Genomic DNA, 14,493 nt, shown 5'->3' on the forward strand with positions numbered 1-14,493 from the left:
CTTTCTCATGCAAGTATTCTCCCCCACTCCCCTAATTATAATCTTGGGATTCTTCCGCAGTCACTCTATCTGAATCTGGATTTCCTTTGTAATAAGAAAAGCTAAATTATTATTCTGCTCACTCAGGTATGAGGGCTTACAACCTTCCAGGTTCTGTTGAATTACAACACCCAGTATAGCCCCTATTGGTCATACCAACTGGAACTGCTGATAGGTATAAATCAGCAGCATATTATGGATCACACTTTCCTTATCTCTAAAACCTTTACTTGCCAGGTTTGCATTCATAATTAACCTTAAGTCATCCATTTTCAGTATAATTCTTCCATATTCTGTCTTTCCCCCAAACATCTTACTATAGATTTCTAGAAATAAAAAAGTATGTTCTTGCATTCAAATACAACTAAAACACTATTTTTTTAAAAAACAACAACAACCCTCAGTTTAATTCAGCAGCAAATGAGTAGCCTTCTTCCTATTAGTTGATGGAGGAAGAGATAAGATTAATTTAGTCTCTCTTGACAAACAGTTCTGAAGTTTAGAAAGCAGCTATCAAAAAGTCTTTCATATTCACAGTTAAAGATGCTTCTCAAGCTGAGGGACAGAGAGAGAATCTGAATAACCAAAGATAATATAGTTTTCCAAATTGTCTGTTCTGAGATATAGTCACATATAGGCAAGACTCCAATGCTCCCCATAACTGCCCTGGTCTAATCTGATGCCTCAACATTTGGGATCAGCTAAGTTTTAAGTACCAATATCATTTAAGATGGCAAATGCACATGTAGACCTAATTTCTGATCTTCTGTTGTTGTCAGAGAAGGAAAGGATGATCTCATCTTGGATTAGATGAATGCAGGACTATTGACTGTAAAGTGTCATCCAGCATACCTGAAGCAGTAGGCTAGTTTATAGACTGAGAGCAAAGTGTGTGGCTTAGGCAGTTCTATCTTTAAATAAAGGGAACAGTTGGGTTTATCAAGGTGATCCAGAGGTAATATTGACTCCACTCACAAGTTGTTTACTCTGACAGAATTTATATTTGACTCAGCTATAGCAGCCTTTACCCAGCTGTCTTGGATCATCATAACAAACAGGCCAATACAGCACCATTAATCTTTACATTTTTCTTGTATGCTTTGCAATAAGAAAATTAGGTTTATGTATCCTGTACTATGGGAAAGGGATATTACCGTAATTGTCCCTAATCCCTTGCCCAAAGGGATATTTTTGCAGATGAGAAGATAAACATTCTGCACCTACCGTAGGAATTCTGCATGGGTAAAATAGGTCAATCCCAGACAAAGTCTCTACTTTAGTGGTCCTGAAAGGCATATTTTAGAAACTACAATTTGCCATAAAGATATCTGTATTTAAAACCTTATTTTAAAAATATTGGTCTCCTGCATTTCTGTTTGTACAAGCAATGAAGGTAGTCAACAATAACAAATATAAAATAAAAAAGGGTGGTTAAGGCACCAGGCTAGAAACCAGGAGACTGTGATTTCTATTCCCGCTTTAGCCTGAAAACTGGCTGGGTGACTTTGAGCCAGTCACACTCTCTCTGCCCAACTCACCTAACAGGTTGTCATTAGGGGAAAATAGGAGTAGAAAGGTGTATTAGATATCTTTGCTGCCTTCAGTGATTTATAAAAATAATAAAGGCAGGATATAGAAACACAGAAACGTGGCAGAAAAAGACCCAGTGGTCTATCGAGTCTGCCCTTTGAGGTGTTTTTTTCATTTTAATTTATTTATTATTTTTAATTTTTTTAATTTTTCTTTTTTACATTTTTGTCAGATGATAGACATGTGTTTATCCCAAACGTGTTTAAACTCAGTTTCTGATGACTGACTCACTACCTCTGCTGGAAGTTGGTTCCAAGGTTTCACTGCTCTTTCTGTGAAGTAATACTTTTTAACAGTACTTTTGAATTTCCCTCCTGTCAGTTTGAAGTTATGCCCCTATGTTCTTGACTTTTTTTGCTTAATATTAAGATACAAATACATAAAAATATAATTACAATAAAAATTGTTTAAATTAATTAATTTTGGGCAGAGGTTGCAGTTTGCCACTTTCTGAAATATTAGGAAAACAGGGTCAAACTTAGTAGAACTTTCTGAAGGCCTCACCATAAAACAAGTTAAATTAAAACACATGAATAATTGATTAGTTAAGAAACATGTAGGCAGTTAAGTGAGTAGCACTGTCGGGTAACACTTAAAGAACAAAAGCCAGATTCACTTAACAACCATGTTATTAACAACTGAAGTGATTCACTTTACAACTGCGGCAAGAAAGTTTGTAAAATGGGGCTAAACTCACTTAACAACTATCTTGCTTAGCAACAACAATGTTGGGATCAACTGTGGTCCTAAGTTGAGTACTATCAGTATTCCAGGGTTCAGATGCCACAATGGAGAAAGCTTCTTTTCCCTTCCCCCACCTCACTTTTTGTGCTGCAGGATGGCACTCAAAGGCCAGTTGGGCTACTCAGCCCTAGATAAACTGTGTGTCTCCATGCTGAAGGATGTGAAGAAAGAGGGGCAAGAAAGAAGTAAAAAATGAAGCTGCCTCCAGTTAATGTGCTGGCAAGCCAGGCATCCTTAGTTTAGATGGATCAGTCCCCCTTCTCTGACTTGCCTAAATTGATGGCCTTTCACAATTCAGTTATATTGCTCATTTGGTTCTCCCTTTAAAAAGGCTTTTAAGAGAAAATGGAAATCTTTGTGTCATAAGGAGTGGGGAACAAAATCACTCATATCTTTATTGATTGTGTTTACCTTTCAAAATATTTTTTTTAAAAATAATCAATTAAAATATTTCCTAAAGCACATACCTAAAGAGTGCTTCCTTGTAGGCTTTGGCCCATCATTGCAAACCTCTGATGACTGGAAAAGCTGCATCTGATATAATTCTATTGTAAGGGCAACTTGAAAAGATATTGGAAGCTTATGAAATTTAGACCCAACTTAGTAATCTCCTCCTGGCCTGGTTTAGTTAGTTGTGCAAAGCATTCTTCTTCAAAGCACTAAAGCAACCACATCTTTTGCAAGACATACACAGCTACTTCCAAAGCTTCTCTAGATCTCTATCCATGTGTGCACACACACCCCATTCTGTCCCTGGCACTGACACAAAATAGTCCTGCTTACGTTCAAGGACTGTACAGTGCTTAAGATGGAAATGGACAAGATGCTTTGGAGTGTTTGTGTGGAAGACAAAACTTAATACATGCATGCAACCTTTTAAAGAAGCTGCACATTTTCCTGTGATTGTGTGGCTGCCTCCCATATCTGTCACATGATCTTGGGAAAAGCTCTGTTGGGTTCATAGAGTTCCAGGCCAGTTTATGAGTCTTGGACCCTGAAGCACTTTCTGTCTGCAGATCTGAAATCCTGCATGCACACATGCAGATAGCAGAAGCAAGATTCAGAGTGGTTACACAAGCATTGCCAAAGATGTGGCTGTTTGAGGCTTGAAGAGACAAGCTCTGAAACAGTTCTTTCAGATGTTTTGCACAGCCTTGTCACTGAGAACCAACCTTGGAGTTCTCTTCTTTTTTTCATTTCTGAAGAAGACTCTCAGGCCTTTCTTCTCTCTGAAGTGAAAATGCCTTCAAGCCTTTTCTCGGCCCGCTGTGTGGTAGTGGGATTAATCTCACTGCAGTCATATATGGTCATTTAAATCCCATGACACCTCCTCCGAGGGCCAAAAATAATCTAGGAGTGAAAGAGCAGCTGAGACCAAGGCCTGAAAAAGCTGAGACCATCTGCTTTTGTTTAAGCCTCAGAAAGTCTACAGGTTCTCTTTGTCTCTCTTTTTCGGTCTCATTTTTCTGACTTCTTTACAAGACCAGATATGACGTGCTTTTCTTATTCACAGTATTTTTCGCTATTTTATACATGCTGTCATCACTTCAGGCGTGCTGCGCAATCCGGAGGCCCGACTTCAGCATCCGGTTCAGGAGTCAGGCGGAGGTACGATGGCAGCTTCTTCATCTTACCCCAGGCTGAGTAAGTTCTTCCTCTCCCCTTCCTGTTAAAAATGTTATTTTTATGAGGTAGGTTTGTTTAGGCAGCTGGAACGACATATTAAGCAGTTCATGAAGAATTTACAAAACTAACTGAAGGAAACTTTACTACCTTGGATTGCTTGTCCTCCTTCTCTGTTTCTACCTTGGCTTGAGCTTCTCTCTCTTGAAAGCCTAATAATTAACTCCATTTGGTTTTGGTGTCGCTTGTAGGATTTTCTGGTGCACTTAGCTGAGTCAGAAAAAGTAAGAATGAGTGGCTTCTCTAGTGATTAATTTTGACCGCCATTTAGCCAGATATTTTTTTTCCTTAGCTGCATTGGCATAATGCATTTTACTCCAAAGTAGAATAATTAGAAGTAATCAATTTTTTGTAGTCCTTGAAAGAAGTATAATGTTTACAGCATGTTGCGCAAGATGTCAGCTCTCTGATTAGGGCCCTACTATGGCCATAATAAATACATGTTGTCTAGTAGTTGAATTAACTACAGTGCCTCAGTATGATTAGTATACAGGTAATATATAGGCCCTCGATGTATGACTACAATTGAGACAAAAATTATATTGCTAGATGAAAAATTTGTTAAGTGAGTTTTGTCCCATTTTACAACTTTTCTTGCCACATCTTGCCACTGCAGTTGTTAAGTTAGTAACAGGGTTGTTAAGTAAATCTGGCTTCCCCATGGACTTTGTTTGTCAGAAAGTTGCAAAAGTGGATCACATGACCCCCAGGACATTGCAACCGTCATAAATATGAACCAGTTGCCAAGCATTCAAATGTAAATCACATGACCATGGGGATGCTGCAACGATCATAAGTGTGAAAAACTGTCATAAGTCTCTTTTTCCAGCGCTGTTGTAACTTCAAAGAGTCACTAAATGAACTGTTATAAGTTGAGGACTATCTGTATTTACAAAACAGGTTTGACAGCTGCAGTTTTGTCATGGCCAGTCTTGCCTAAGCCACATCTGACTTAGTTAGTGGGATGGAAGACCATCAGGGAATGCCAGAGGTGCAGACTAGACTGGGAAGACAAAACAATCCTAAAAGAATGTAATGGTAACCCATTTTTGCACTGTTGCCAAGGTCATATCACTGAAGTTATTAAATTAACTGAATTTGAGTTAAAGGTGTCTTTATTTTTACAGATATGTTTAGCACTAGTAACATTTCCTTTTATATTTTCATCTACATAATATTTTGTTTCACTTTGCTTCCTGAATCACTTTTCCTTTTACATTTATTGTGCAGCTTTGTCAATCCTTGTGGATTGTGGTGACATCAAATGGTACTTGATAAATAAATAAGCAAACAGGCATTGCAAATACTATATCGGAAATAATTCTAGAGAAAGTGATCATTTCTCCCTTTTGTTTTAAAGAGTGCTGGATCCTGTAGTGTTGGTGATCAAGGAAGGAGATGAAACAGCACTGCAGAACATGATACAGACAGGAAAAAACCTTGCACAGCCTAACAAAGATGGATGGTTGCCACTCCATGAAGCTGCTTATTATGGACAAGAGGGCTGCTTGAAACTGCTGCAAAGATGCAAGTATCAGGAAAGGGGCTGATTGCAGAGAGGATGAAAGACAAAGTTATTTTATGATATGAAGTAACCAATTAGGTTGTATTATGTCATAGAAGAGTAGCTTGCATGTGCAACCTGTTTTTATACATGCAAATTTTATTTAGACAGTTCCCCCAAATTTGAACATAATGAGTTTGTTATTTGCAAATAACAATGAAAACAAGTTTTCATAGTTTCATTATTTATTTTTTACTTAGAAACCCATATGGTTGCTTATCTTATACAACATAATCCTGGGTAGTTCACAATAATTGAGAGCCTTGGTGGAGCAGTGGGCTAATGCCTCCTTAAGTAACACCAGCTGCCTGCAATTAGTGCAGGTTCGCATCCCACCAGGCTCAAGGTTGACTCAGCCTTCCATCCTTCCGAGGTAGGTAAAATGAGGACCCAGATTGTTGGGGGCAATTAGCTGACTTTGTAACAATGCCGCTTGGGGCCCCCCCGAAAGCCCTAATAAGCAGGCATATACATAGAATGAAGGCTATTGCTAAGCACATTGATTTGTGCTTAGATTGTAAGCCGCCCTGAGTCTTCGGAAAAGGGCGGGATATAAATGGGATTAATAATAATAATAATAATAATAATAATAATAATAATAATAATAATAATAATAATAATAATAATAATAATAATAATGCTAAATAAAAACAGAACAAATAAATGACTATCCCATGACAGCCATCTGTCTGTCTGTCTGTCTGTCTGACTGTCTTTGAAATAACTATAATTTCTTCTATGTTTTCATGGCATTTATTGAAGGATTTGTGTGCAAGCACCTTTGATTCAAACCCAGCTTAGTTCATAATTTTAAAAGTCTGTAATACTTTTTCATAAGAACGCTGTAGACTTAGTACATGAAAATCTTATCTGTTATAACTTTATACTGATATAAGACAGGATGATGATGATGATGATGATAATGATGATGAAGATGAACTCAGGCAACAGGACTTTCCAAAGCTATTCTACAATTATAATACCTTCCTACAAAAGCAAATCAATACAACACATAACAGTTAAGTCCCAAAGATGTTAAAGTGTCAGTGAGTATAGTCAAGGCTATGGTCTTCCCAGTTACAATGTATGGCAGTGAAAGTTGGACCATAAAAAGGCTGACCGCCAAAGAATTGAGGCCTTTGAATTATGGTGCTGGAGAAGACTCCTGCGAGTCCCTTGGACTGCAAGGCGATCAAACCGGTCAGTCCTAGAGGAGATCAACCCTGACTGCTCTTTAGAAGGCCAGATCCTGAAGCTGAAACTCAAATACTTTGGCCACCTAATGAGAAGGAAGAACTCACTGGAGAAGAGCCTAATGCTGGGAAAGATTGAGGGCAATAGAAGAAGGGGATGACAGAGAATGAGGTGGCTGGATGGAGTCACTGAAGCACTAGGCGTGAGCTTAAATGGACTCCAGAAGATGGTAGAGGACAGGAAGGCCTGGAGGAACGTTGTCCATAGGGTCGCGATGGGTCGGACACGACTTTGCAGCTAACAACAACAACAAATGATTAAAGTAGCTTACTATCTCATACAGGTTCTAATAGTAATTGCCATGGGTGAGCTTTTAGCCTTGATCAATCAGGTGTATTAGATTACAACATTATTTATCTGCTTGGCTATGCTGCCAAGAACAGAGCTGTAGTTTGATACATCTGGAGAACATCAGTTTGGAGAAGGCTAAATAATACTCACTATTAATATTATCTAGATGCACCATATGCCTTGTTTAATGTGGTTCAATGTTTTCTCAATAGCTTTCCCTGGGACAATTGATCAACGTACACTTCAGGAAGAAACAGCACTCTATTTAGCAACAAACAGAGGGAATATTGATTGTATGCGTTCATTGCTCCACGCTGGAGCAGAACCTGATATTGCAAACAAAGCTAGAGAAACCCCACTTTATAAAGGTACGTAACTTCATTCATGTTCAGTTTTGAGCTAGAATGTCCTGTTGTCTTTAGGTTTGGAAATGCTTTCTGCCCTGGAACCTACAGTAATGAATATTGAATGTTCATAAATTGTATTAAAAGCAGGATATGCCAGAAAGACATTCCCATCCTTTTTCCCTCCAATATTCCCCCAATTTCTGGTTCTTACCTTTCTGGTTATAAAATTGTTTTCGGCCTAAGAAATACATTTGTTCCATTTAAAAAAAAATAAATTCATGGATTTCAAATTACCTTTTTCCCTAAATCTCCTCAGAGAAATAAATAGAAGGTATGTTTGTATGCACAGCCCGTGCTGTATCTAGTGTATAATTAATCAAATAAATGCTCTCAACATGCAGATTTTCTTTCTTTTGACATGACAGCCTGTGAACGGAAAAATCCTGAAGCTGTGAAGATGCTATTGCAGTACAATGCTGATGTGAACCATCGCTGCAATCGTGGATGGACGGCTCTTCATGAAGCTGTTGCTCGAAATGATTTAGAAATAATAGAACTTTTAGTTCAAGGAGGTGCTAAGATTGAATCTGCAAACTGTTATGGAATTACCTCTTTATTTGTAGCAGCTGAAAGTGGCCACTTAGAAGCCTTGAGATATCTGGCGAAATGTGGTAAGTACCAAATGCAGGAAGCCACAACTGAATCGTTGAGGGAATGGTTGTGGTCTGCACATCATTCATTCATTCATTTTTCATTTGTGGTTTTCTTTAATCGCCTATGATTTGTTATTGGTTTTGTTTGAAAATTATTTCAGTAAAAGCTTGTTGAACTGCTTACCTCAGAATATTTATCTTTATCTTTGTTAATAAACTGTATTCCCACAAATAAGAGTATTTATTTAAAACATTCATATCTTATAGTCAACTCTGGATAGCTGGCAATCATCCCACTCAGTCATCTAGCAAAGAAAGACTCCTGGGCACTTGTTTTGCCAAGAAAAATACTTTACTAAAGCTTAAATGGTTACAGAAGTAGTGTAAGCTGAATCTGAGGTTTTCCCATCCAAACAACACAAAGGAAAGTTCCCTCTCCCCCCCACCCTCGGCCATCTCCCAGTTATCTGCAAATATCCAATCAGGTGCTTGTATATTGTTCAGGAAACAGTGCTTAGTTTGCAGTTCTGCATATCGTTACTTGACCTTGGCTGGGTGGAGTTTTTCACATGGCTCAGCCGGGCTTCTTATTCCCTCCTTTCCTTACATTCCAATCTTCCCTTCCCTCCCCCTCCATTGCTAATGTCAGGCTGTCAGCTCATGAAATTTGGACAGGTGAGATGCAGCCATGACAATAGCTCCCAAACAAATATTTTGCAAAAAAAAAAAAAGCAAACCAGATTAATCACATTTCATTTTTTATTAGTTTATCAAAATATAAAATACAAAGAAAAGTGAAAGTAATGGGAAAGTAAGGGAGGAAAAAGGGAAGAGGAAAAAGTGTAGGGGGAAAGGGGAAAAAGAAAGGAAAGCATTGACTTTTGATTCTTTTTAGCACAGTAGAATAAGGCAATAACGTACAGGTTTTGCTTTTACATAATAATATATACTGGCTATTTCTATAACAGCAAACCTAGTTAATCAGGAAAACCAAAAGTCTAGCTTTCATTTTTTTTCCACCTCAAGCATGAAGTCCAGAAGCATTTTCCAAGTAGAAAGAAAGCTGTATTTTTTCCCTTTAATTAAAGCAGCCAATTTAGCCATCTCTGATAACTCCATCAGGTTTTGCAGTTCAGTCATCCATTTTGGGAGTTAAAATATATTTCCATTTTTTTGCATAGAGCATACTTGCTTCTGTCAACAAACCAGATTAATCATTTTGACTCTGTTATCTCAGTTTATAAAAAACTGGGAAATTTTAAGGCTCAGAGTCACCTCCAGATTTTTGTGGTATCTTGAGTGTATAATATTGATTCCTATCATCAGTTTTGCCAAGAATTTAAAAATGAAGGTGGGTTCTTTACCCACAGAATAGTGAGAAAATGAATTGCCATTCTAAATCATTGTATATATTTTAAATATATGTGAAAGAACTATATTGCATTCCTTAATAATAGTAATAGGTTTTCATTTACTTATTTATTTTTATTATTTTTACAAATAACTCAAGGTGATGAAGTTATCCTTCCTTCTATTTTCCCCACAACAACAACCCTATGAGGTGGGCTGACAGAAGTGATTGGCCCAAGATCACCCAGCTGCCTTTCATTTCCTAAGGCAGGACTAAAACTCACAGTCTCCTCAGGTGCCTTAACCACTAGACCAGGGGTAGGCAACCTCGGCTCTTTTATGACTCATGGACTATGCTGGCTCAGGAATTCTGGGAGTTGAAGTCCATGAGTCATAAAAGAGCCGAGGTTGCCTACCCCTGCACTAGACCAAACTGACTCTTTCAGAAAATGTCGAGACTTTGCCACTTTGTTTTAGTGTTTAATTATATAATTTTACATTCAATTTTATTAGTTTTATTATGTTCAGATTTTAAAATGTAAAATGTATAGACTACATTTAAATATTTATATTTACTATTATTTCATTTTTAAATAGGAACAGAAACAACAATAGAACTATTAAAAAATATCATTGCACCTATGTAGTATTCCAAGTTTTAAAGCCTCTCTGAGAATCCTAAAATAATTTTATTCAGCTTGTAAATGTGCAACATTTGCATAAACTGAATATTTATTGTTTTCTTATTAAAAAATCTAGTGTTGGGCTTTGTAATGAGTTTCTAGTTACAGGTTTGTTAAGTCTGCCAAATATAACAGAGTTTTCTGTTGTTTGCTTGGCAGAGATTTGTGCAGCTGAATTTTAGGCATATTTGTTTAAATGAAACCACCACCCTATTCAAATAGGTTTATTCTCAAAGTGTGTATGTTTGTGTGTCTCTGTGTGTGTTTGTGTGTGTGTGTGAGAGAGAAAAAGATTTCAAGGCATTGAGATCAAACAGCAGACTAACATATTCATTTCTTTAGAGTATTTTGTTGTCACCTTTGCAAAACTGATTAAGCTGGTACAGAAGCATTCAAAAGTAATAATTTGTGAGATGAAGCATCAGAAAAGTGAAATCCATTAAAATAGCATCCCAACTACTATATAACTTTAAAAAGTAGAGTTTAAAACATGACAATTGTTTTTAAGTATTCAGAGTCAAAGGGCATGTTTTTCAATAAAAATCTTATTACTAACTTTTTAGTAAGAAATAGTAACATTCTAGTTTCAATGAAGCATTAATTATTTCTTGTAATTATGGGATTAGGAAGTTATGGGCTTAATTAAAAGGAGTAGCATTCGACCCAAGAGTTCCTTTCAATCTACTAGCTAGAAAAAACCCCAAACTGGACAGTTTCCAGGACTATATCCTCTTTATCTAATCTAATATTGACCAAATTAAGTCTCAATCAAGTAACTTTATCTGCAAAGAACAAAACTGTCCCAGTCATTTTTTGTCTCCATCTCTCCCACAATTGGCCCAGTCATTCCATTGGCCTCATGGGGACTTCTTGAAACCCTACTCAAAAGAGATCATGCAACCACACCATCTCTTTTGTCATAACTGATTTTTCTGCTAAGCTGAAAAAGGAAGATAAACAGCTGGAAAATAAAAGTAGATTATGTTTTACAGTGTGAGTTTATTTATTCTGTGTGCATTGAATCAAGTTATTGCATGATTTCCAGCACTTCACAAGCATAAAGCAGTTGTTGGAAATCTTTATGTTTTCTTTGGACTAGAAAAAGCATACTGGTAAAGAACTATGTGCTCTTATAAATTCCAGATCTGTTAAGATTATGCTTTACACATCTTTCATTCCCAGGTGCTGATATCAACACCCAAGCTAGTGATAAAGCTTCAGCTATCTATGAAGCTTCTAAAAATGGACATGAGAAGGTTGTGGAATTTCTCTTGTCTCAAGGTGCTGATGCTAACAAAACCAATAAGGATGGGTTCTTACCAATTCACATGGCCTCTAAAAAAGGCTATTATGAGTAAGTTGCTTCTTTATTTTTCGGTATGGTGGTCAGTTTAAACATATGAAGATTAATTGTGCATAAACTGTAGGTTAAAATAAAAAATCCAGTTATCTTCACCTCAGCAGTTGACACAAAACAATCATCTAAATAAAAATTAATTAGGATGTCACAGATCATATACAATTTAGAAGGCCCAAAATAGCAAGAGAGAGAAAGATATTCAAGTTTATATTGTGAATATACATAATATATCTTTATCCCATATAAGCACTTTTATGAATGAAATTGTAGCTGAAGAGTTATTATGGTTATTTATTGTGAACTAGTAATATAAAAAATAAAGGCAAGAAAAGCTTCTGTTTCTATTGTCTTGTGAAGGTACAAGACAAGGAACAGAAAGAAGTAATACTAACAAAAGATGAACCAGTGCAATTGCCTTGACTTTCTAACCATTCATAATATCTTCCTACGTTTTCAATTAATGTGCTCTGCATATCTGTAAATCTGATGTTCTCCAAGAACAACATTGACTTTTGCAGTTCACATACTGAAAACATCTACTCACACCTAATACCCTACATAACTGGGAGATGTACTTTTCACATATCAGCAAACCACTCCCATCTTTCCTAAGTACTGACCACGCTACTGACAGAAATTCACATCCACAGGTAATGTACCCCTGCCAGAGGAGAATTGTTTAAAAATCCTGTTGTCTTTTTAAGAAAAGGAAGTGCAGGACAGAAGGACTGGGAAACTAAAGAGCAGGGACTTGGAAATGAGGCTGGAACTGTGTTCTGTACTTTTATTCAACAAAATGATGTTACTATTTGAAGCAACTAAAGTCTGTGCAATTCTTTGCAGGTTACTATATAATTATAAACACTGAATAAACCCTAATATATTTTGTCAATAACTTGTGTATGAAAATATGATGTGTGTGTGTGTGTGAGAGAGAGAGAGGGACAGAGGGAGGGAGGGAGAGAGAGAGAGAAAGAGAGAGCGAGAGCGCTCAGCCCTAATCAGTCCACTGGAGGATGAGGTTCTCTTCCTTGAAGCCTATCTACCATACCTGTTTATAATCAATCTTTGATTATGTTTGATTTTAATTTGATTTTTGCCAGGATTGTGAAAATGCTGCTGCCAGTAACAAGTCGTACTCGCATCAAGCGCAGTGGCATCAGCCCTCTGCATTTGGCAGCTGAGCGCAACCATGATGATGTCTTGGAAGAGCTCATTGATGCTGGCTTTGATGTAAATGCCACCCTTTCTTTTGAGCGTTCCCGACTCTATGAGGACAGGCGCAGCAGTATCCTGTATTTTGCAGTCATCAACAACAACATATATGCCACTGAGCTGCTGCTTGAGGCTGGAGCTGATCCCAATGTTGACCTTATCAATCCATTGCTCATCTCCATCCGCCATGGCTGTTTGAAAACAATGAAACTGCTTCTTGATTATGGAGCTAACATTAATGCCTACGTTGCCTCTCACCCTACAACTTTCCCTGCTACTGTAATGTTTTCAATGAAGTATCTTGTTCTGCTGAAATTTTTGATGGATATGGGCTGTGATGCCAACTCTTGCTTTACGTGTTGTTATGGGTGTGGCCCACATCCTCCTATTGATATTAGGAGGGACAGATATAGTGATCCTGCAGTGAATAACAATAACAAAATTGTACAGGTAAATTTATTTTTATTATCTCAACTTTTCTATGACATTTAGAGAAATACATGGGAAAAATAGCTCATAGGTAAACAACATACTTTTTCTTAGAATACTAACAAGTTTAAATTCTTGTTTCTCCAGTTTAAACAACATCAACCCATCTTATTATCTAGCCCATAGAAATTCAGGGTACTTTGCCTTTGCCGATGTCATCCAGCCTCCAGAAATCAAATTTCTTATTAGCTGCTGGATGGTTGAATTAATCACAACTTTAATATTAAGAGTTACTTTGTGTGAGATGAGCAGCTATATACATACATACATATGTACAGACAGACAGACAGACAGACAGACAGGCAGACAGACAGACGTATAGATGAGGACAGCAGGAAGAATAGTATTTGCGTAATAAAGATTTGAGGTCTTCTGTATTTTGTGTTTCCAAGTTTCTCTTTATACATATCCCATATCCTACAAACAAGGTTTTGTTTATCAGAGAAAATAGCAGTTGCTATTCATCCCAGACATTCTAGTCCAGAAAATTATGATGGTTACTCTCCATTTTCATGTGGCAGATAGATAAACTTAATATAGTCTCCATAATAAAAATTATCAACTTAACTCAGTAATATCTGTATGTATTTTGCACAGAGCAAAATCAGTTAAAAAAAACCAGTCAATTATCACTGCTAGGCACCCAGCATATTAATAACATTTTGTTAGTTTGGAAATAGGTATTTTTGTATTGACACAGTTAGTTGTTTTATTATTTTTCATCTTTAAGTTTTGTTTCTTTTGTTTTTCTGTAAATTCTGGGATTCCTCTATGTCTTATACCTAGTGCCTAATTTTGGTAGAAATTTTGATACAAAAAGTTAAAGAATAAACATGTTTGTACACTATATTTAGTAAATAGGATGTGACTTTTATTGATATTTTTATTTGCCACTAGAGGGCATTTAAATTACAGGTGAAACTCAAAAAATTAGAATATCGTGCAAAAGTTCATTTATTTCAGTAATGCAACTTAAAAGGGGAAGCTAATATTTGAGATATATATTTTTTTAATCCCATTTATATCCCGCCCTTCTCCGAAGACTCAGGGCAGCTTACAATCTAAGCACAAATCAATGTGCTTAGCAATAGACTCATTACATGCAAAGCAAGATAGTTCAAGCCGTGATTTGTCATAATTGTGATGATTATGGCTTACAGCTCATGAAAACCCCAAATCCACAATCTCAGAAAATTAGAATATTGTGAAAAGGTGCAATATTCTAGGCTCA

At 36.8% G+C, this 14,493-nt stretch overlaps 1 protein-coding gene across 2 annotated transcripts in view; it reads left to right on the plus strand.

Annotated features, from left to right (window-relative positions):
- The window catches only part of ASB2 (ankyrin repeat and SOCS box containing 2), a 30,948-nt gene that overhangs the window by 7,740 nt on the left and 8,715 nt on the right, over nt 1-14,493 (plus strand). For both annotated transcript variants that reach the window (XM_081314096.1, XM_081314095.1), the window contains exons 3-8: nt 3,925-4,017; nt 5,417-5,583; nt 7,378-7,533; nt 7,938-8,183; nt 11,381-11,552; nt 12,662-13,223. In XM_081314096.1, coding sequence (XP_081170222.1) covers nt 3,925-4,017; nt 5,417-5,583; nt 7,378-7,533; nt 7,938-8,183; nt 11,381-11,552; nt 12,662-13,223 — 1,396 coding nt within the window. The remainder of the gene's footprint in view (nt 1-3,924; nt 4,018-5,416; nt 5,584-7,377; nt 7,534-7,937; nt 8,184-11,380; nt 11,553-12,661; nt 13,224-14,493) is intronic.

This window comes from Vipera berus (assembly GCF_964194415.1).
Source record: "Vipera berus genome assembly, chromosome: 1".
NCBI classification, from domain to species: Eukaryota; Metazoa; Chordata; class Lepidosauria; order Squamata; family Viperidae; genus Vipera; species Vipera berus.